Source organism: Physella acuta, unplaced genomic scaffold (assembly GCF_028476545.2).
Source record: "Physella acuta isolate Inbredline_101_S28 unplaced genomic scaffold, ASM2847654v3 ptg000462l, whole genome shotgun sequence".
NCBI classification, from domain to species: Eukaryota; Metazoa; Mollusca; class Gastropoda; family Physidae; genus Physella; species Physella acuta.
Genome location: NW_026731981.1, coordinates 175,326 through 198,809, shown reverse-complemented (window position 1 = coordinate 198,809; position 23,484 = coordinate 175,326). Strand labels below are relative to the sequence as shown.

Here is a 23,484-nt window from a genome sequence, read left to right as displayed (position 1 = left end):
AAAATTTACTTTTTTTTTAACTATAAAATTTTTTATTAATGGTCGGCTCTGGGCCCCTAAATGGCGTGGGCCCCCCGCATTGCGGGGTCTGGCGGCACTGTAGTTCCGCCCCTGGACCCAACTTGCAGGAATCGCCCAAGTACGATGTGAGAGGTGTAGTAGCGTCCCTAAGCTCCACAAGGTGCCCACAAAAATTATTATGATGATGACATAAATTATACTTAGAGTCAGCAAGTCTTATTTGAGAATTGATCTAGCTTCAGAGTATATGGTATACTTAGAGTTAGTTTAGTGTTTATTAGATTAGAATTAGAGTCACCACGCACAGTCTACTTAAAGTCAACGTTTTACTGATTCTAGTTGTAGTAGCATTGGATTTATATAAAAAAAAATAAAGTATAAACATACAATAACGTCTAGTACAAACTTCAGGCATGCAATGAAATGTAGATCAATAGCTCATCTTTAAAACAGAATTGGCAGGTAGTTGAAAACAATCCAAATAGTACTTAAGACAAAATAGTGTTTAATTATTAGACCAAACCGTTCGGTTAAATTAAAGCAACCGTCTAAGTTCAGGTTAAATTAGACCAACCGTCAATGAATCGGTTAAAAATAGAACAACCGTCATGGGTTCGGTTAAATTAGACCAACCGTCAATGAATCGGTTAAAAATAGACCAACCGTCATGGGTTCGGTTAAATTAGACCAACCGTAAAAGGTTCGTTTAAGTCAAACCCAACTTCAAAGGTTCGGTTAAATTAGACGTTCGGTTAAACTAGACCAACCGTAAAATGTACGTTTAAATTAGACCAACCGTCAAAGGTTCGGTTAAACTAGACCAACCGTCAAATGTACGTTTAAACTAGACCAACCGTCAAATGTACGTTTAAATTAGACCAACCGTCAAATGTACGTTTAAATTAGACCAACCGTCAAATGTACGTTTAAATTAGACCAACCGTCAAATGTACGTTTAAATTAGACCAACCGTCAAAGGTTCGGTTAAACTAGACCAAACGTCAAAGGTTCGGTTAAATTAGACCAACCATCAAAAGTTCGTTTAAATTAGACCAACCGTCAAAGGTGCGGTTCCAGAGCCGTCTTGTGATTGCCAGACCGTCGAAAGGATTCTCCCCTGCAGTCAGGCTCTCGTTGACAACTGTGGCGTACATCTTGACAGCGTCGTAGTACTGGGCCAACACCGTGCTGGGCTGGAGGGGAGGGGTTGGGAGAGGTTGTAGAAGTGAGCCATTTATGGTGGGTCGTTCATAGTAAGTAGTTCATAGAGGACTATCATTGTGAACCATTCATACTGTCTTTAATAGTGAGCCATTCATAATGAGCCTTTCATTATGAGCCATTCATAATGAGTTAATTGTAATAAGCCATTCATAATTAGCCATTCATAGTTAGTTATTCATAATGAGCCATTCATACTGAGCCATTCATAATGAGCAGTTCTATCTAGAAAACATTGGACCACGACAACAGAGCACTAAAACAGTGAAACAAATAGAAGAAAGTCTTTAATTTCTAAGAGAAGAGAGCCTGGCCTAACATTGATGTGGGCTTCATAAGTCCGGGTCAGCCAAGGCCAATAATAGCAAGACAGACATCTGCACTTTGCTGCTAAGCCAGGGCCGGTAACTCGATAGTCCTGTTTTTTAAAGGCGTAGATAGGCGTAAACGTATTGTTGACTACAAAAATGGTTTCTCAGAAGTTTTGTCCTCAAATTGAAAAGAAAATTACCCTTGATGTAAAATCAATATAATGCTTTAAACAATTAAACACGTTTTTTTTTCCAGAGATAGTTTTTTTATAACCAACATTTAGTTTAAGGGTAAAGAAAAAAGTATTGTCTAACGTTTCAATGGAAAGCATTTAAATCGATTGAACTGAAAAAGTAAGGATTTTCTTTTTACTGTTACGCCTCCCCCCCCCCCCCACGTTCCCACATGTCCCCTCCGCCCATCCCGCCCCTCTAACTTCTCTGCAGAACGTTGAATCACCATGGAAAAAAGTATTTGCGTTTTTAATTTTTTGAAAAAATGAATTTAAACGATTTATATTACGTGCAAGTAAACTATTTTCAATGAATGAAAGTGCATGTGAGAAAAAAGTATTACTATTGTAAATCTGTATCAGTCCTCACAAGCCGATGATGAAAACTGTAATACTAAAGCAAACATGCAAGGCAAACTGACGCTGTCACAAACTTTCGATTTGAACTTTTGCTTTACACACCACCCCCCCCCAATTTGTTTTTCCAAACCATTTTGGCGCCCCTCCTAAGGTCGACGCCCGGGGACATATACCCCCCCCCCTCGCGACGCCTCTGCTGTCAATTACATGTCTGAGGCAAACAATGAAAACACGGACAAAGGTGTCTGTGAATGCAAGATTGCTTATTTACGTAAGAAGTAAATTGTCTGTTTCTGTTAGGAAGGCGGGGGGGGGGGGAGGAGTGTATTTAGCAGAGAGTATGTTGGTGGAAATGTGTGTAGCGTAGAGGTGTGTGCGTATGTGATTGTGTTTATGTATGTAAGATGGAGATTGTGTAGGTAAAGGAGTGTGTGTGTGTATTTGTAGGTGAATGTATGTCTGTAAAAACGAAAGGGTAATAAGTGTGTAAGTGAGAGTGCGTATTTGTAAGGGTGTGTGTTTGTTGGGGTGCGTGCTTGTGAGAGTGGGTGTTTGTGAGGGTGGGTGTTTGTGAGAGTGGGTGTTTGTGAGGGTGGGTGTTTGTGTGTGTGTTTGTGAGGGTGTGTGTTTGTGAGTGTGTGTTTGTGAGGGTGTGTGTTTGTGTGTATGTGTTTGTGAGGGTGTGTGTTTGTGAGTGTGTGTTTGTGAGGGTGTGTGTTTGTGAGTGTTTGTTTGTGAGGGTGTGTGTTTGTGAGTGTGTGTTTGTGAGGGTGTGTGTTTGTGTGTATGTGTTTGTGAGGGTGTGTGTTTGTGAGTGTGTGTTTGTGAGGGTGTGTGTTTGTGTGTGTGTGTTTGTGAGGGTGTGTGTTTGTGAGTGTGTGTTTGTGAGGGTGGGTGTTTGTGAATTTGTGTTTGTGTAGGTGTGTGTTTGTGAGGCTGTCTGTTCTTATTTAAGGGACAAGAACGTGTGTATATATGTAAAGCAAAAAATTTGGTAAAAAATAAATCAATGTAAGTGTGTGGATTCGGAGTGTGTGTGTATGTGTGTGAGAGAGAAACAAAATTGTTGTTTATGCTGTATGGCATACACTTCTAAAGTAAAAAAAAATATTTTAAAAAAACGGTATTGCTTTTTTGATTGTTTATCTAACCGATCTGAGATATTTATTCTCTCAACCCTTTTACAAAACCATCATCTCAAAACAACAACTTCAACAAATATTTGCATGATTCAGGTGCTATAATAACCAGATTAATTTTAAACACACGTAATTAAACACTAATCTTGTGTCAGCTTGCTGCAAAAATCATAAACCTTGTTTAATTTAACGCGGGAAGTGTCCACGTTTTCCCTTGTGTGTCGGCTGCATGATTTGTTTGCTATGTTTGGTTTTCAGAAATTCCTGTTTGCTAATATCGTCCGCTCGTAATCGATACACAATTTAGAATTTAGAATGCAATCCAAGCTGGCAAAAATTAGTTAAAACAAGAGAATGTGCATATCGACTGCAGAGATTACGATTAATTAGTATTTTTAACAACAAGGCAGCTTAGGATAATGTTAATGTTGTTAGATTTTACAGGGGTGGACTGTGTTCAAGAGCCTAGGGAGTTTTTTGATAGGGCCCCAACCCCAGATTAAAATTGTCATTGTTCATTTTTTTCCTATCAGAGCCTGCTGACCATTCTCAATTTGACGGAAATTTACGCGGCAAATTTTAAAAACAAAATTCACTAATATGCATAATATAGCTCCGTTTCTCTCGGGCAGATGAGGTTCATTAGCTGGGGACAGCCACTCTTCTAGGAGAGACAACTCCAAAAGCAAACAACTGCTGCCTTGTAGTTTGTTCTTGGTTGGACAAAGGCTATGGAAGCAAATCCAAAAAGAAAAGCAGGCTGAAATCGGAGTCAATGGCCTAAATAGCGCATAACCAGTTGACACGTATCCTTAATTGTGTTGGAGGCGTGGAAGAGTCGGCAAAAAGCACATGGTTGATAAATTCGAAAAAGTCTCGAGTTCAAACCCTCTGGTAGATATGGCTCGATCCCTTCCAACACTGAAAATTAAGAACGGAGAAGAAGAAGCTCCGTTTCTGAAGTGCAACGTGATTTTTTTTTTACATGGGTACCCACTGGGATTTTTTTTTACTTCGGGGCCCACCGAGATTTGTTACTTGGGGTCCCATCTGAATACTTTACCTGGGGGCGAATGCGGATTTTTTTTACCTATGGGGCCGACCGAGATTTTCCCCGGTAGCTTGCAGGGCAGTCCAACCCAGGTTGGAAAAATTCCCTGATTTGTTTTATTTGTATGGTAAACACACGGGATTTATAAAATATTTTAATGAAGGTGAAATTATTTAAATATTATACCTGGAAGTTATGCAACATACATAATCGACCTAAAATTGTCATTTTTGTTTATCAAAATCATTTTTCCTATATTGGTGTGAAAGTTATTATTTTTTAATAGCCTATACTTGCTCAATATGAATTTTGAGACTTTGCGTCAAAACAATGGTGTCATACAGATTGTGTGATTCTCTGATTCTATTTTTAAATGTAAAGACTGATACAAAGATTGCTATAACGCAAAAGGAATAGAATTCTCTTTATACCAATACGACGTTAAACTTCCCTATATAGTGTGTATATGTGAATGCAGGTACGTAAGTTCTTGTATGAATGTAATGAGCTCAGCCTTCCAAAGTTTATCAGCTTCCCCAGAAAGCAAACAGAAATTCCCGTTTGATCTAAGATTTCAATTTGAATTTTATGCAGCGGTGAAAGCAATAATTGGACAGGAACTGAGAGACCTGCGACATGACAGAAATTAGAGAAAAAAACAAGGAGCCTGAAGGAAACTGTGTGGAGTACGAGGACGTATAAATGTTTATTTAGTGGAGATTTACTGCCTGATAATGCAATCACAAGAAAAATGTGGAACTTATAAAGACAAGGACATAAGGATTTCTTAAATCTTATGCTGTTTTGTGTACCTACAGTGGCTTTAACAACTCACATATATACCTATACCTATATACAGGGGCGTAGCGAGGGGGGGGGGCGGGGGGTGCGGACCGCACCGGGTGACACCATTTAGGGGGGTGACACCAAGGCAAAAAATAGCAAAATATATAGAAAAAAACTCGAGGGGGGGTGCAAATCGAAAGTTTGAGGGGGGGGGGGTGCAAATCGAAAACTCGAGGGGGGGGGGGTGCAAATCGAAAGTTTGAGGGGGGGGGGGGGTGCAAATCGAAAATTTGAAAGTTTGTCCCTGGGAAGGGTCTCTATGCCTCTGGGGGGGGGGGGGGGTGACGCCATTAAGTGCCGCACCGGGTGACACCCTACCTCGCTACGCCACTGCCTATATATATATATACCTATTTACTTTATACATATATATATATATATATATATTTACTTTATATATATATATATATATATATATATATATATATATATATATATATATATATATATATATATATATATATATATATATATATATATATTTATTTATTTATTTATATATACATACATACACACACACATATATATATATATATATATATATATATATATATATATATATATATATATATATATATATATATACTTTTCGAACCTGACGGTCCAAGGGGCAAATAAAGTTGAAATCACCCAGATATATAAAGTAATAGTGAGGTCGTCATTATGTCCAGCTGCCTTTACGTTTATTAATATGAGTTAGTTACCCATTAGAGCTGGGTGGACACAGGAACATCCAGAGTTTCTTCCAGGCATCTCTTCGGGGATGGGATGGAGTGGTCTAGCAGTAGAGTGCTATACTGCTAACCCGTAAGTCTCGAGTTCGAATCCGGGTACAAGAGATAGAATTTATATAGTAAACATACACTTTTACTCCTGTCCGCCCCGCCCCCCCCCCCCCTCGAAAAATGTTGACCGTCTCCCCCCCCCCCCCCGAAAAAATATCAAGTGCCCTTCCCCCCCCCCCCCCCCACCCCCCCACCCCGGAGAAAAAAGTCTGGAAGAAACACTGGGGACATCCTGCAGGTTAAAGCCAAGGATCTGAACACGTACACCCATAGAGACTAACAAAGATCACTTATACGTCAGGAGACTATTATCATGACTAATCACGTGACCAGCCACGTGACCAAACCCTACCACGTGACTGTGACTAAGCCCAGTACACACCTCCTCGGTCTGGTAGTCGTAGTTAAAATACTGCAGCGATCGTCGCCTCATCTCCTGAGAGAAGTTGGCGGGTAGGACAACATTAGAGCTGTCGATGTATAGGAACAACGCTTGACCGAACGCTGCTTTCAGGATCTGAAATGGAACATCCCAACACTCTTTAAGACTGGTACATATATATATATATATATATATATATATATATATATATATATATATATATATATATATATATATATATATATGCAAATATATAACATATTTATACAAATATATAACACATGAACTGATTGCTCACTACCGTGTTAAACAATATTACCCAGTTCATCAATCAATCAGTTTTACATCTACAAGTCACGATGTATGTTTGTATGTTTGTGTATCTGTATGATGTTTATGAGAACATCCAGAGGCGTAGCGACCCTTCTCGGCGCCCGGGGACAAACTTTTCGATTTGCACCCCCCACTCAAGATTTCGATTTGCACACCCCCCCCCCCTCAAACTTTCGATTTGCACCCCACTCAACCTTTCAATTTATTTTTCCAACCCATTTTGGCGCCCCCTAAGGTCGGCGCCCGGGGACATATGTCCCCCCCCCCGCCCTTCCCCCCTCGCTACGCTACTGAGAACATCTTTTACAACATCGAAATTATGCTTTAAAAAATAAAAATAATACTAAAATACAATTACAATTAACACGTGGGTGTCTAATTTTTTCCGTGAATATGCGCACGATCTAGTAATAATGAAAAAGAACGGATGTCTTAGTAAGTAATTAAGAGTATCTCTAATTGTAACACTAATTATAATGTACTAGCTCTAATTCCAACGCCCAGTATACGCTTTATCTTAGTGCTTTTAAAAAATAATTGCCAATTAGCCTCCTTTTCATTGTTGTTGTTTTTTTACATTCCTAGAACCATTGCTTTGAGTGTATGTCTACATGTGCCCATCAGTGTGTGTTGGTCTGTGAGTGTATGTGTGTGTGTCTCTGCGTGTTTGTGAATCTCTATATGTGTCTATGTGTGTGTGTATGTCTTTTCAGGCGTGTGTCTGTAGGACTAATATGTTTGTGTCTGTAAAGCCTCAATGTGTGTATGTGTATGTCTGTGTATGTGTGTATATGTCATTGTGTATGTGAGTCTGTGAATCTCTATGTGTATATATGTGTGTCTGTATCAGAGGCGTAGCGACCCTTCCCGGCGCCCGAGGACAAACCCCCCCCCCCCCATCAAACTTTTCATTTGCACCCCCCCCTTAAACTTTCAATTTGTTTTTCCAACCAATTTTGGCGCCCCCCTAAGGTCGGCGCCAGAGGACATATGTCCCCCCCACGCCCCCCTTCCCCTCGCTACGCCTCTGGTCTGTATGTCTGCATATATGTGTATATATGTCATTGCGTGTGTGAGTCTGTGAATCTCTATATGTGTGTCTGTATGTCTGTGACAAGACACGATATTATATAAATAACCCCCCCCCCCTCCCTCGGAGTAGACAAACCTTACGCTGCAGACACCATCATGTGCATCAGGTGCACCAAAGTACTCACCTTCTGCTCTGCGGTGCCGTTGCCCAAGAGCCAGGTGTTGCTGTCGGTGGCGGGGATGTTGATGGTAAACATGATGATGAACACGTAGTCCCCGGATGTGGTGTAGCCCTGCGCATGCGCCTCGAGCATAAAGTCTCGCAGGGTGATGTTCTGTATGGCCAAAAGGAAGACTGGAAGAGATACATTGGTTAGCTGGCTACCTGGTTAAAGTGGCTACCTGGTTAATGTGGTTACCTGGTTATATTGGCTATTTGGTTAAAGTGATTACCTGGTTAAAGTGGCTACCTGGTTAATGTGGTTACCTGGTTATATTGGCTATTTGGTTAAAGTGGCTACCTGGTTAAAGTGGCTACCTGGTTAAAGTGGTTACCAGGTTAAAGTGTCTACTTGGTCAAAGTGGCTACCTGGTTAAAGTGGTTACCTGGTTAAAGCTGTTACCTGGTTATATTGGCTACCTGGCTACAGGGGCTACCTGGTTATAGTGGCTTCCTCACTGAGGTGGCAACCTTGCCGAAAAAGGCTGCCTTGCAAAAGCGGCTACCGGGTCAAAATGACTACCAGGCCAAGAAGACTACCTGATCAAAGTGGCTATCTCGTCAAAATCATCTATCGTGTGCCATAACAAAAGGTGGCCACTTCACTTAAGTAGAAACATTTACGATTTTTTTTTTCGAACAGCCCTCGAAACCCACCCCTGTCACGGTAAAGATTTGCATCTAACCTCCACACACACACCAGATATCTAATCCCCCCCCCCCCATTCCATACATCTCCCCCCCCCTCATTTCAGACATCTACCCCCTATTCCAGACATCTAACCCCCCCCCCCCATCATTCCAGACATCTACCCTCCTATCATTCTAGACATCTACCCCCCCCCCATCATTCCAGACATCTACCCCCCCCCCATTCCACATATCTAACCACCCCATCATTCCAGACATCTACCCCCCCCCATTCCACATATCTAACCACCCCATCATTCCAGACATCTACCCCCCATTCCAGACATCTACCCCCCCCCCCCCCATCATTCCAGACATCTACCCCCCCCCCCATCATTCCAGACATCTACCCCCCATTCCAGACATCTACCCCCCATTCCAGACATCTACCCCCCCATTCCACATATCTAACCCCCCCCCCCCCCCCTCATTCCAGACATCTAACCCCACCCCCCTCATTCTAGACATATACCCCTCCCCCATTCATTACATCTACCCCCCCTCATTTCAGAAATCTACCCCCGATTCCAGACATCTAACCCCCCCATCATTCCAGACATCTACCCCCCCATCATTCCAGACATCTACCCCCCCCATCATTCAAGACATCTACCCCCCTCCCCATCATTCTAGAGATCTAACCCCCCCCCCCATCATTCCAGACATCTACCCCCCATCATTCCAGACATCTACCCCCCCCCCCCCCATTCAAGATATCTAACCCCCATCATTCTAGACATCTACCCCCCTCCCCATCATTCTAGAGATCTAACCCCCCCCCCCCATCATTCCAGACATCTACCCCCCATCATTCCAGACATCTACCCCCCCCCCCCCATTCAAGATATCTAACCCCCATCATTCTAGACATCTACCCCCCATCATTCCAGACATCTAACCCCACCCCTCCACATACCCCAGACATCTACCCCCCCCCCCAATTCCAGACATCTATCTCCCCCCGCCATCATTCCAGAAATCTAACCCCACCCCTCCACATACCCCAGACATCTACCCATCCCCCTTCCATTCCACACATCTAAACCCACCCCCCACCCCCCATTCCAGACACCTAACCCCCCCCTCGACCTACCCCTGGCTCGTAGAGTTGCGTCCATCAGATGTGTCCTGTACGTCTCCCTCGTGTCGGTTTTCCCAGCCAGCTCGTAACTGCTCCAGACGAACTCCGACGTCCTGCCAACGACAGCAACAAAAGGTCAACTTAACGACAGCAACAAAAGGTCAACGACAGCAACAAAAGGTCAACTTAACGACAGCAACAAAAGGTCAACTTAACGACAGCAACAAAAGGTCAACTTAACGACAGCAACAAAAGGTCAACTTAACGACAGCAACAAAAGGTCAACTTAACGACAGCAACAAAAGGTCAACTTAACGACAGCAACAAAAGGTCAACTTAACGACAGCAACAAAAGGTCAACTTAACGACAGCAACAAAAGGTCAACTTAACGACAGCAACAAAAGGTCAACTTAACGACAGCAACAAAAGGTCAACTTAACGACAGCAACAAAAGGTCAACTTAACGACAGCAACAAAAGGTCAACTTAACGACAGCAACAAAAGGTCAACTTAACGACAGCAACAAAAGGTCAACTTAACGACAGCAACAAAAGGTCAACTTAACGACAGCAACAAAAGGTCAACTTAACGACAGCAACAAAAGGTCAACTTAACGACAGCAACAAAAGGTCAGCTTAACGACAGCAACAAAAGGTCAACTTAACGACGGCAACAAAAGGTCAGCTTAACGACAGCAACAAAAGGTCAACTTAACGACAGCAACAATAGGTCATCTTAACGACATCAACAAAAGGTCAATTTAACGACAGCAACAAAAGGTCAACTTAACGACAGCAACATAAGGTCTACGACAGCAACAAAAGGTCAACTTAACGACAGCAACAAAAGGTCAACTTAACGACAGCAACAAAAGGTCAACTTAACGACAGCAACAAAAGGTCAACTTAACGACAGCAACACAATGTCAACTTAACGACAGCAACAAAAGCCCAACAACGACGGCAACAATAGGTCAACTTAACTGCACTCATCTTCGTAATTAGAGCGTCTTAGTGAATAATTAATGCATGCTTAATTACTCAAATACACAAAGGATGAGCATGCAAGAAATAATTGTTGTAATTAGCAACTACTGGCAAAAATTATGTTAACGTAATAAAAGATTAAGCTCGTAATGGATCAGCATAATTTCGTTTGGAACGATACATGCTTGCTTCCTGTTATGATGGTTTATAATCCACTTCTTATCACGGTGTTATTAATAACGGAAGTTATTAATTTATTTTGTCAATGATTTTCCGAATCTCTTAATTAATAATCAAAAGATTTTCTTTTAAATTTAGATCTTTAAATGATGTATAATGAGAATCTTTGCTCCATATATATTAGATTAGAAGAAGCGCTAGTGTTGAATTGCAGCGAATTCTACCAATTTGATTAGCTGGAGAGTACTTCGGTGTTCAATAATATTATTAATTTATTTAAACTATTTAAAAAAAAAACAGTTGAGCTTGAAAATATTCCCAAGATATAAAAGCCGAATTCATGTATTATGTCATTGTCAACTAAAATGTAACATCCGAGTAGAGAAACTATTTCATTAGCAAATATTATTAGAGCAGTTAAATATATCTTAAGTTAAACTATAACAAAAAACTTTCAGTAATTTAGTTTTGTTTAATGTGCATGGCTACTTAAAATGTGCAAAAGACGTAAACTTATTTTTTATTTATGTAAACAATGATGATTGTTTCAGTCACAGCCTTACAGACTAACGACCATTAATAACGACAGCATACACGTTTTACCGTTCTAGTTGCCTGATTATTTTCATTATCCTTACCCACGAAATAACCTTGTGAACGTCTCTCCATATAGGTCGCCCATTGTGTCATCGTTATCGTAGAAGAAAACTGAAAAAAAAAACACAGAAAATATTTGCAATAAATATGTACATTTTGGTCAGGCTTTTTGAATCAAGAATGGGCGTTCAAACTACATTGGTTTCTCTTGAAGAACTTCAGCACAATTTACGTTTTTTTTTTAAAAAACAATTTCTCAAATCTGTTGTCATCTATAACTTTTCAAGATACGTATGTGCTTTAAAGTGGTATAGCTCAGAGGCGTAGCGACCCTTCACGGCGCCCGGGGACAAACTTTTCGATTTGCACCCCCCCCCCCTCGAGTTTTCGATTTGCACCCCCCTCAAACTTTCGATTTGCACCCCCCCCCCCCTCAAACTTTCGATTTGCACCCCCTCGAGATTTTGATTTGCACCTCCCCCCTCAAACTTTCGATTTGCACCCCCCTCAACCTTTCAATTTATTTTTCCAACCCATTTTGGCGCCCCCTAAGGTCGGCGCCCGGGGACATATGTCCCCCCCGCCCCCCCCCCCCCCCTCTCTACGCTACTAGTATAGCTAGAAAGAGCAGCATATGAGACACTTGTCTATAAGACATTCTACATGCCTCTCCGTAACATGCCTACATGTAGCATAGATACTTGTGTATCTCTTCAGAATATTAACATGTAAGATGCCTATCATCAAACATGCCTATCTGTAAGAAGCCTAATTGATTTTCTCCAGCTGATAATCCACAAGATGCCTACCTATTACATTATGTATCTGTGAGACGCTTATATCTGGAATAAGTATCTGTATAACTCTAAGATTCCTACTTGTTGAATTCCTACCTGTAAGATACCTATCTGTAAAATGTAAAGCTTTAAGATACTTGCATCCAAGATGCTAACAGGTAAGACACCTACCTCTAGTGTGACTATATGTGGCATACATACCTGTATGAAGTATGAAGCTTACCCGTAGAATGTCTACCTGTAAAATGGCCATCTGTAAAATTCCTGCCTGCATGATTCCTACTATTGAAATGCCTACCATATGATGCATGCCTACATACATGTTTCCTAACTGTGGCACACCTACCTGCTCGATGCTTACATGTACGATCCTTAGCTGTGTCCTACCTACCTGTATGCTTCCAGCTGCGTCACACCTACCTGTATGCTTCCAGCGGTGTCACACCTACCTGTATGCTTCCAACTGTGTCACACCTACATGTATGCTTCCAGCTGTGTCACACCTACCTGTATGCTTCCAGCAGTGTCACACCTACAGTTATGTCACACCTACCTGTATGCTTCCATCTGTGTCACACCTACAGTTATGTCACACGTACCTGTACATTCCCCACCTGTGTCCCACCTACCTGTAAGCTTCCAGCAGTGTTCCACCTACCTGTATGCTTCCAGCAGTGTTCCACCTACCTGTATGCTTCCAGCAGTGTTCCACTTACCTGTAAGCTTCCAGCAGTGTTCCACCTACCTGTATGCTTCCAGCAGTGTTCCACCTACCTGTATGCTTCCATCTGTGTCCCACCTACCTGTATGCTTCCAGCTGTGTCACACCTACCTGTATGCTTCCATCTGTGTCACACCTACAGTTGTGTCACACCTACCTGTATGCTGCCAGCTGTGTCACACTTACTGCTGTGTCCCACCTACCTGTATGCTTCCAGCCGTTGCTCCTCATGATACTAAACACCGTGTCGACCACCGACGACTGCATGAGAGGGTTGAGCCTGGTGAGCCTGGGAAACAGCAGCTTGTCCCCGATGTTCTCCGTGTTACCCACGGGGGTGATGACTGGGACGTTCCAATCGTTGGCCATGTAGGCTATGGTCTCCACGGCTCGGCTGCAGGCTGGGGAGGGGGGTGGGGGGCGGGGGGGAATGTTTATTGGTGACTGAAGTTCATTGACTGGCTAAAGCTCATTTTCTAACATTTTTAAATTTGTCTAAAGTTCATTGGCTTTTAAAGTTCATTGACTTACTAAATTGCATTTATTGATTGGTTTATGAAAATTGACTGGCTAAAGCTCATTTTCTAACCAGATTTTAAATTTTTTCTAAAGTTTATTGGCTTATTAAAGTTCATTGACTTACTAAATTGCAATTACTGATTGGTTTATAAAAACTGACTACAGTTTTTTTTTGACTGACTAAAGTTTATTGACTAAATGAAGTTCATTCTCTTACTCAAATTAATCGACTGACCAAAGTTTAGTAAAACTATAAATGGTCATTGAAGGGCTAAAATTCGTTTTTAAAATTCACTTGACTTGTATTGACTGAATGAATTGTATACACTGACTAAATTCAATTGACCGACTACATAATATACTGACTAAAGGGTATTGACCTCACAGAATAAACTTTACCGTAGTACACATGCGCTTAAAAAAGCTAAACACACGAACAAATATCACTGCACAAAAACATGTATGGGGATAAACATACACGAATGCAAGAGTTTACATACAGACAGTGGCGCAGCGAAGTCGGGTGTCACCCGGTGCGGTACTTAATGGTGTCAAGCCCCAGAGGCGTAGTGACCCTTCGCGGGGACAAACTTTCAAGTTTTCGATTTGCACCCCCTCCTGAAACTTTCGTTTTGTACCCCCCCCCGTCAAACTTTCGATTAGCACCCCCCTCAAGTTTTTCTCTATATATTTTGCTATTTTTTGCCTTGGTGTCACCCCCCTAAATGGTGTCACCCGGTGCGGTCCGCACCCCCGCCCCCTTCGCTACGCCCCTGCATACAGACAATTAATAAACTCAAAAGATTCTCTGTTCATTTTAACTATAACTTTCCTTAAGGTTGAAATGATTCAGTATTGAACTGTTAACTATGTACTGTTTTAACTCACTATATCGCTAATGTGCTTGTGGGGTGAAAGAAGGAAAAAAAGACTTTAAAGTATAAACTCATAAGAAAAAAATAAAAAATAAAAATTCCTTTAAAAATCATTCACTTTTTTTAATTATGTAAGTCTTACATATTTATAATATTCTCAATGTTATAATTTTACTGTCAGTAAAATGAGGAAATGCCCTAGTTCCTTCCTCTGCTAATAACCCCTCAAATCCAGACTGATCACTAGCCGTATATAAGTACTCCTTATTTAACTAGCCCACGTCTTCAGTATTATTTAACAAATGGATGTTTAAAAAAAAGATATATCTCATAACGAACAAATGATACATCTCAAGCACATTAATCACATCCAATCAATAATTTTACTTCTGATTGGTTTTCTCGAAGAGGACACATGACCGTATTTAAAAAAAAAATTATTTAATTTTTTGGTAAAATTATCTTGGGTTCAATGTGCTAGCTATACCAAATAATCAAAACTATAATTTACAATACATTATTAATGATTGACCTAATTTAGATAAAAAAATTATATTGTTATGTAAAATAGTACTATGAATTGCGTAATAGTACATTAGAACAACGTAATTATTCTAAATTGTGTAATGTTGGATTATAGATCGCGTGTACTACAACTGCTGTATTGTATTGTATGAGGTGTGCTAAAGATCAAGGTTTTTAATTGGCTTGATGGGTGTTAGGGGGTTAATGCAAGGAAAGATAACTCTGGGGTAACTGAGCAGGGGTTATTGCTCTTTGCCTGCTCATATATCGATGTATTTTTTTGGTCTTAAATCTGTCTTACAGCATACGTGGGTGAACTACATTAGGACTTGAAGATCATAAAATAAAATAGCAAGTAAAATGTGTGGTGGACGATGGTTATATATGTGTTGTATAAAAATATTTTTTTTATTTCATCTAGGGATGGACTTTTTTGCCTTCAAAATTTGATACGTAAAAGAAACTCTAATTTGATCGATTTCAATCCCCCCCCCCCCCCACACACACCCACCTCCATACAAATCTGACTCAGAATTTGTTTAACAAATAATCAAACCTCATCGTCCACCTCGACAGTATACATTTATTTTTGTTATAGAAGGTACAACAGGAACAGGTTTAAAACTAAAAGGAGTTAACTATGTTTAACATCTCACGCGTCTACCCAGTTCTGTGAGGGGGAGCGTGCAAAACAAAACTTGTTATTTGAAATTTGACCATTACTAAATCATCATTCTGATTTTGTACTTTTATAAAAAAATCACGAAACGTGCTGAAAAACAAATTGCGAAAATATTTTTAAAAATATTTTTTTCTTAGCCTTAACGCCGCAAAAAAAAAAAATGTGACATCCGCGAAATTCATACGCGAGGACTTTTGTTAGGTGGAGGGGGAGGGAGATCGATTCGAGGTCAATCAACAGTCTAATTATAGTAACACATGCATTCAGTGGCTCGTAGCGTGAGCTACACGTGAGGCCAGATAACTGTCACACGTGACAAATAACTGCTCAACGTGACAGTTGGCCGTGAAACGTGACACTTCTCTGTGAGACAGGGTTTGAATGGATGACAGCTGGGTCAGCTGATGACCGCGTCCTAGTTCTTCTGATGGGGGGGGGTGGGTGTTGTCTTGCAAGAGCGGATGATCATTGATGTAGAGGAAGTAGAGTTGTGCTGATTTTTTAGAGGTAAACATAGAGAGACTAGAAACCCATGTAATATATCTCATCAGGACAGTGCAAGAAGACGCCGCTACAGTAAACAGACTAGGAGCAGGAACTATATCGAGAACAATATCTAGGTTAGAAGCCGGAATATCGCCTAGGTTAGAAGCCGGAACAATACCTAGGTTAGAAGCCGGAGCAATACCTAGGTTAGAAGCCGGAACAATCTCTAGGTTAGAAGCCGGAACAATACCTAGGTTAGAAGCCGGAACAACACTTAGGTTAGAAGCCGGAACAATATCTAGGTTAGAAGCCGGAACAATACCTAGGTTAGAAGCCGGAACAATATCTAGGTTAGAAGCCGGAATAATACCTAGATTAGAAGCCGGAACAATATCTAGGTAAGAAGCCGGAACAATACCTAGGCTAGAAGCCGGAACAATATCTAGGTTAGAAGCCGGAATAATACCTAGGTTAGAAGCCGGAACAATATCTAGGTAAGAAGCCGGAACAATACGTAGGCTAGAAGCCGGAACAATATCTAGGTTAGAAGCCGGAATAATACCTAGGTGTGATGACGCAAGATTACGTCCGACATGTTTAGCAGATATAGGTTAGCAGAAACAGACTATAGGCCTAGTTGGTTGGTTAGAGAGACCAATGGGCGCACAGGCTGACCGGTCACGTGGGACGGTCAGCTGACCACTGAGGCGTGGAGCAGTAGAGCGATGGGCCAGGAGTTGTTAGGTAGCGGTCAGAGACGGCCGAGAATGTAGATAGTTAGGAGATCATGATTAGCTAGCGAGGTAGAAGGTGTTAGATTGTAGAATGTAGAGAACAGTTAGTGTTAGGATTGGTCATGGGAGTGCGTAGTTAGTGGTATAATGAACAGTCAGATAGAAGTAGTACAGTGTAGATCAGTTAGGTAGAAACTTGAATATATATATATCAATTTAAATAAAGAACAATTATAGTTGAACTTGAACTGTGTGTTATTGGATTCATTCGTTACCGCCTTCTTAAAAAACCCCACCCTCACACTAGGTTAGAAGCCGGAACAATATCTAGGTAAGAAGCCGGAACAATACGTAGGCTAGAAGCCGGAACAATATCTAGGTTAGAAGCCGGAATAATACCTAGGTTGGAAGCCGGAACAATATCTAGGTAAGAAGCCGGAACAATAAGTAGGCTAGAAGCCGGAATTATATCTAGGTTAGAAGCCGGAATAATACCTAGGTTAGAAGTCGGAACAATATCTAGGTAAGAAGCCGGAACAATACCTAGGTTGGAGGCCGGAAAAAATACCTGGACTGTTAATCTCCCCATAACACCAACAACGCTCCACTTGACACTATCAATTTCTGGCAACGCAATTAGCCCACATGCGGCACACATTTTAGAATCGTTGCCTACATTTTCATCAAGACGTTTTAAAACATTCAGGAAAAAGTATAATTATTTTAACATGTAAAATCGTCTAAAGCTTAATTTTTTAATTTTTTTTTTACATTTGCAGTTCGATAAAATCCTTATTTAATAAGGCTTTGGTGACGAATACTTATTGCATCAAGAAAAAATACTATTCCTTAATTAATAGGTCTGGAATTTTTAAATAAAAATTGTCAAAGCCTCCGTTGAAAGCCTAGCTCTAGCAAATATCCTTTTCTTATTCAATTAATCACTTCTACAGTGAAGAAGAAATGAATGTACTTATTTAATGAGTAAAAGGTTTACAGTTTTAAGTCTGGCCGAACTCAAAGAATACAAAGTTTTAAAAAGAGGAATCGGCTAGTCCATAATGGTAATAAATAATGGAATTTAACTACATAATAATGATTCTTGTTTTTAACTGGTTGTAATGCGTATTTGTTTTTAACCGTCTAATAGCTGATTGAGTTGATTTTAACCAGTCTAAAAGGTACATCGTAGCGACACTAAGTCAAGTGACACCCAATGGTGTCATGGTGAACCTTCAACGACTACATAAAATGGTGTTATTTGGTGTCACCCCATTATAGATGGTATAGTCATCAAGGTGAACGGTGTGCTTGTATTACTAATGTGTGATTAAATTATACAAAATAGTTTCAGTTGAGTGGGGAGGGGGGGGGTCATCCATAAATACGCCACGCTTTTTTGACGATTTTTTTACTTCCCCCCCCTCCCCCGTCACACATCGTCACAAAAAGCAAGACCCCCCCCCCCTAAAATGACGTCACACTTCAGCCTACACCCCCCCCCCTTAAATTGCAGTTGAATTTTTCTTCAAACATCGATATTTTTCCAAAATCGTGTCTGAACTTTGTCAAAATAGAGTATTTTAATCAATTCCTATTACAATTTATTAAAACAGTTTTCTAAAACGCAGAATAATGTCTAAAATTCCGTTTTCTAACATTGCTTTTTTAGAATTGTAAACGTGACGTCGCACCATCTGTACCTCCCCCTTCCTCCCCTTCATCACACACCGTCACAAAATTACGGACCCCCATCCCCCCTACGAGTGTGACGTCATTTATGGACGACCCCTGGACACAAAAAAATAGTTTTGGTGTCACCCCATAGGGTGGTAACCAAAACCCTACACTGAAAAATAAATTTAAAACTTGCACTGGTTTTTAACTCTTTATACTTAAACACAAAACCGGCACATTTAATCCTTTTTTTCCGTTTACTTTAATGATGCACACTTTTTAAAATCGATCTTCAAAGCAATCAATCACTTGTCTTAATACTCAATCGCTAATCCTATTAGTAGTCGTCCACTAGCTAGTCAGTCACGTGTCACACATCACGTGGGTTGAGCTGAGAAGTAAACTCAGCGCCACGTTTTCCCGTTCGTTCTCAAATCACTTGGGGCAGGTGAAGTAGAGTTCGTCTGTTTATTTCTACCTCTGGTTAGATTTTGTTTGGGACTTGCAGGTAAGCGGTAGTTATCTCTGCCATCCGACAACAACTTACCTTTGACAAGTGAATTACCAGTGTTTCTTCCAAACTTTTTTCTTCTGGGATGAGGGAGGGGGGGGGGCTTGAAACTTTGAGGGGAGGAGGGAAGGTGCGGACTAATTTTTTTCCAGGCGAGGGGGTAGGGTGGACACTGGTAAAAGTAAATTATATATATTATCTATATAAACTCTATTCCGTTCTGGAGGGGATGCGGGCGGTAAACATGTTTCGGGGGAGTTGGGGTTGTATTCCCCCCCCCCCCCAAGAGATGGCTGAAAGAAACACTTTTTGATTACGCCACGACATACCCACCCTACAACGACGAATCCCACTTAGTGTTGGAATACTTTTTTCTCTACACAATTACACTTAGTTGTTAGGTAATGATCGTGGGATTAGAAATCAATACTAGCGTAAGGTCTGTGTTTAAACGAAACTTTTAAAAAACCTCACCAGGATCAACCCTGGACACGTTAAACAATCTATTACATTTTTTTAGTGTAGAGTAGCTGATGGAAAAAAAAATTTCTAACACTTTAACTTTTAGTTTTAAGGTCACTGACCGTTCTAGTTGAGTGCTTGCACCTAAATGACCTAAGAATCAATCAAGCGTGAACATCATAATGTAGCAGGTTAACCTTTGATGAAAGAGTTGTACATTGTTGGACATTCGTTCAGCACGTTTGACTGGAGACAGCTTGACTTACAGCTTAGCTGCATGACTTAATACTTAGTTCCATGACTTAATACTTAAGGCTTAGTTGCATGACTTCTTCTTCTTCTTTGTTCTTAATTTTTAGTGTTGAAAGGGATCGAGCCTTATCTGCCAGTGAATTTGAACACTAAACTTTTTCGAATTTATCAACCATGAGCTTTTTGCCGACTCGACCACGCCTCCATCACAATTAAGGATACGTGTCAAATAGTTATGCGCCATTGAGGCCATTGACTCCGATTTCAGCCTGCTTTTCTTTTTGGATTTGCTTCCATAGCCTTTGTCCAACCAAGAACAAACTACAAGGCAGCAGTTGTTTGATTTTGGAGTTGTCTTTCCTAGAGAGGAGTTACTGTCCCCAGCTAACGAGCCTCATCTGCCCGAGGGTTCAAACTCGAGACTTTTTGGTTTAGCAACCATGAGCTTTACCGGCTCGACCACGCCGACCCCAGTTGCATGACTTAACTCTTAGGACTTATTTGCATGACTTAATTCTTAGGACTTAGTTGCATGACTTAATTCTTAGGACTTAGTTGCATGCCTTAATATTCAGGGCTTAGCTGCTAGAATTAGGTGGCACTTGAATGAGTGACTTTAAGTAAGCTTCAAGAAAAAGTATTAAGGCTTTATTCTATTTACTAATTGATATTATGACAATGTTTCTTTCAGACATTTTTCATCGGAGGAGTTGGGGAGGGGGGGCATTTGAATCTTTTTGATGGGCAGAATTAAATATTCAATTTCCAGGTGAAGGGGGGCGTGGGGGGTGGCAGAGGCGTAGCGATGAGGGGGCAGGGGGGTACATATGTCCCCGGGCGCCGACCTTAGGGGGCGCCAAAATGTGTTGTAACAACAAATTAAATTGTCATTTTAGCTGAATTTTCGCATTATAAATAGTTTGAAGGGGGGGGGGGGTGCAAATCGAAAGTTTGAGAGGGGGATGCAGATTTGCCCTCGAGGGCGGCGCCAAATTGAAAGTTTGTCCCCGGGCGCCGGGAAGGGTCGCTACGCCACTGGGGGGGGGGGGGGGGGGGTGGTCTGTAGACGTGCTTATGTGGAATGGGAAGGCGAAACACAAATTCCACTAAACCAACACGTTAGATAACCACCATCAAACCACCGCGAACCAAGTCAAGAGCTAGATAACCACCATTAAACCACCTTTCACTAAACCAACTCGTTAGAAAAACCACCATCAAACTACCTTTAACTTAACCAACAAGTTAAAAAACACCATTAAACCACCATTAAAACACCTTTAACATAAGTCAAGAGCTAGATAACCACCATCAAACCACCTTTCACTAAACCAACTCGTTAGGAAAACCACCATCAAACCACCTTTAACGAAGTCAAGAGCTAGATAGCCACCATAAAACCACCTTTAACTAAACCAACAAGTTAAAAAAAACACCATTAAACCACCTTAAACCAAGTCCAGAACGTTTGAAAGTTGTATCGATTATCCAGCAAAGAAATACATGGCAAACAAAACGGCTGCCCGCTTTGTGACTTGTTCTCACATCAGTCACTTATCCATTAATTCAAATGAACGCGAGCTGACAGTGGGTTATCTCCCTTATAAACATACTTTATATTGTAAAGGGCGTTGACTCCGGTAGAAAAAACATTTAGTTTACGGGCGCCTTCTTTAGCGAAGTGAGTCCGGCGTAAACAATTAGAAAAATCGAATGGCCCAGATGTTTAATTGTGCTGTTACTTTATTAATTAAACATAATGAGTTATAAAATTACGACCTGCGATTTGGATGGACAAAGTACTGTCGATGGAGAAAATATAATTATCGCATCTATTCGTTTTTGGTTTTCGCGTGGTTTTTTTTTTTTTAATTTTTTTTAAACCAATACTTTAGTAATGCTGTGGAATATAAATCAAAACTTTAGATTACAGATTACGGTAGTGAGATTAAAATGAAAGTATGTGTTATTGAGTTGTAAAAAAACATGAGAGATCACGTATTTAGAGTTAAAGCTTAGTACCATATCACTCAGTTAGGTACTTGAGGTGAGGGGCGTAACTAAGGGAGGGCGCGTGGGGGGGTCGTCTTGGGGGCCGACCTTAAGAAGGCGCCAACTTAAATGGAAAAATAAAATTAAAAGCTTTTTTTACTTTTTTTTTAAGCTGCATTACATTTCAAGTGGTATGGAGTGGTCTAGCGGTAGAGAGCTGGACTGCTTATATATATATATATATATTCACATGCTTACGCGTGAGATTATCATGTTACGCATATAGATTCTTTTAAACGCATATTTGGTAGGCTACAGATTGAAATAAAATTACTCTACGCTAAAGATGACAGATATTGACTAAACGGTATAAGTGGAAACATTACATTGTTTAGAAAATGGACTTGTATTAGTTAAAAGGTTATTGGTTTTGATTTTAAATTAAATTAAAATAAACTCTACGTTTTAGATATATTCGAATAAAATTTGTTGTTGAGTAAATTAATCAATAAAGTTTAAATTTAAATAAATGGATATTCTATTAATAATACTGAACAGTGTATTGAAAAGGGACAACAGGTAATATTGTAATGGGTTGTCTCCCTTAGTAACAAGTCGTCAACCGCTAACACAAAATTTAATTGTTAGGTCTATAAGTATTTTAAAAATATTGTTTAGATTCTAAACAATTTGCGGGCCGAGATAAATTATATTTGATGCTATTTCTAGCAAAATCGTGTACGTGTACGTGTACGTGTACGTGTACGTGTACGTGTACGTGTACGTGTACGTGTACGTGTACGTGTACGTGTACGTGTACGTGTACGTGTACGTGTACGTGTACGTGTACGTGTACGTGTACGTGTACGTGTACGTGTACGTGTACGTGTACGTGTACGTGTACGTGTACGTGTACGTGTACGTGTACGTGTACGTGTACGTGTACGTGTACGTGTACGTGTACGTGTACGTGTACGTGTACGTGTACGTGTACGTGTACGTGTACGTGTACGTGTACGTGTACGTGTACGTGGATATGCATAGTCAAATGATCCAAATGTACATATGTAGATGTAGGCCTATATGCTTTTTTAAATATAGCTAGCTATTATCTGCTATTTACGAAAAAAAAATACTAAATACTCATGCTGATTTGGTGTAAATGTTACATTTGAAATACCACACTATTACGACCGAACTTTCATTAAACTCCAAACGCGATTCAAGGCACTGTTCAAACTTTTATTTTACTTGTCATCGTCATCATTACACCACAAGCCCTCGACCCTAGCCGCTACCAACAAGCCCTCGCCGCTACCAACCAAGCCCTCGACCCTAGCCACTACCAACAAGCCCTCGACCCTAGCCACTACCAACCAAGCCCTCGACCCTAGCCGCTACCAACCTCGACCCTAGCCGCTACCAACAAGCCCTCGACCCTAGCCACTACCAACCAAGCCCTCGACCCTAGCCACTACCAACCAAGCCCTCGACCCTAGCCACTACCAACAAGCCCTCGACCCTAGCCGCTACCAACAAGCCCTCGACCCTAGCCGCTACCAACCAAGCCCTCGACCCTAGCCACTACCAACAAGCCCTCGACCCTAGCCGCTACCAACAAGCCCTCGACCCTAGCCGCTACCAACAAGCCCTCGACCCTAGCCGCTACCAACCAAGCCCTCGACCCTATCCGCTACCAACCAACCCTCGACCCTAGCCACTACCAACAAGCCCTCGACCCTAGCCGCTACCAACAAGCCCTCGACCCTAGCCGCTACCAAC

The 23,484-nt window shown here is 41.0% G+C and overlaps 1 protein-coding gene across 1 annotated transcript in view; it reads right to left on the bottom strand.

Moving 5' to 3' along the window:
• Nucleotides 1–13,356, bottom strand: part of LOC131943551 (atrial natriuretic peptide receptor 1) — a 41,108-nt gene extending 27,752 nt beyond the window's left edge. The window contains exons 1-6 of the mRNA XM_059303731.1: nt 13,191–13,356; nt 11,523–11,580; nt 9,718–9,818; nt 7,900–8,069; nt 6,350–6,484; nt 1,079–1,214 (exon numbers count right to left, since the gene is read on the bottom strand). Coding sequence (XP_059159714.1) covers nt 1,079–1,214; nt 6,350–6,484; nt 7,900–8,069; nt 9,718–9,818; nt 11,523–11,580; nt 13,191–13,356 — 766 coding nt within the window. The remainder of the gene's footprint in view (nt 1–1,078; nt 1,215–6,349; nt 6,485–7,899; nt 8,070–9,717; nt 9,819–11,522; nt 11,581–13,190) is intronic.
• Between the last annotated feature and the right edge of the window lie 10,128 nt (nt 13,357–23,484).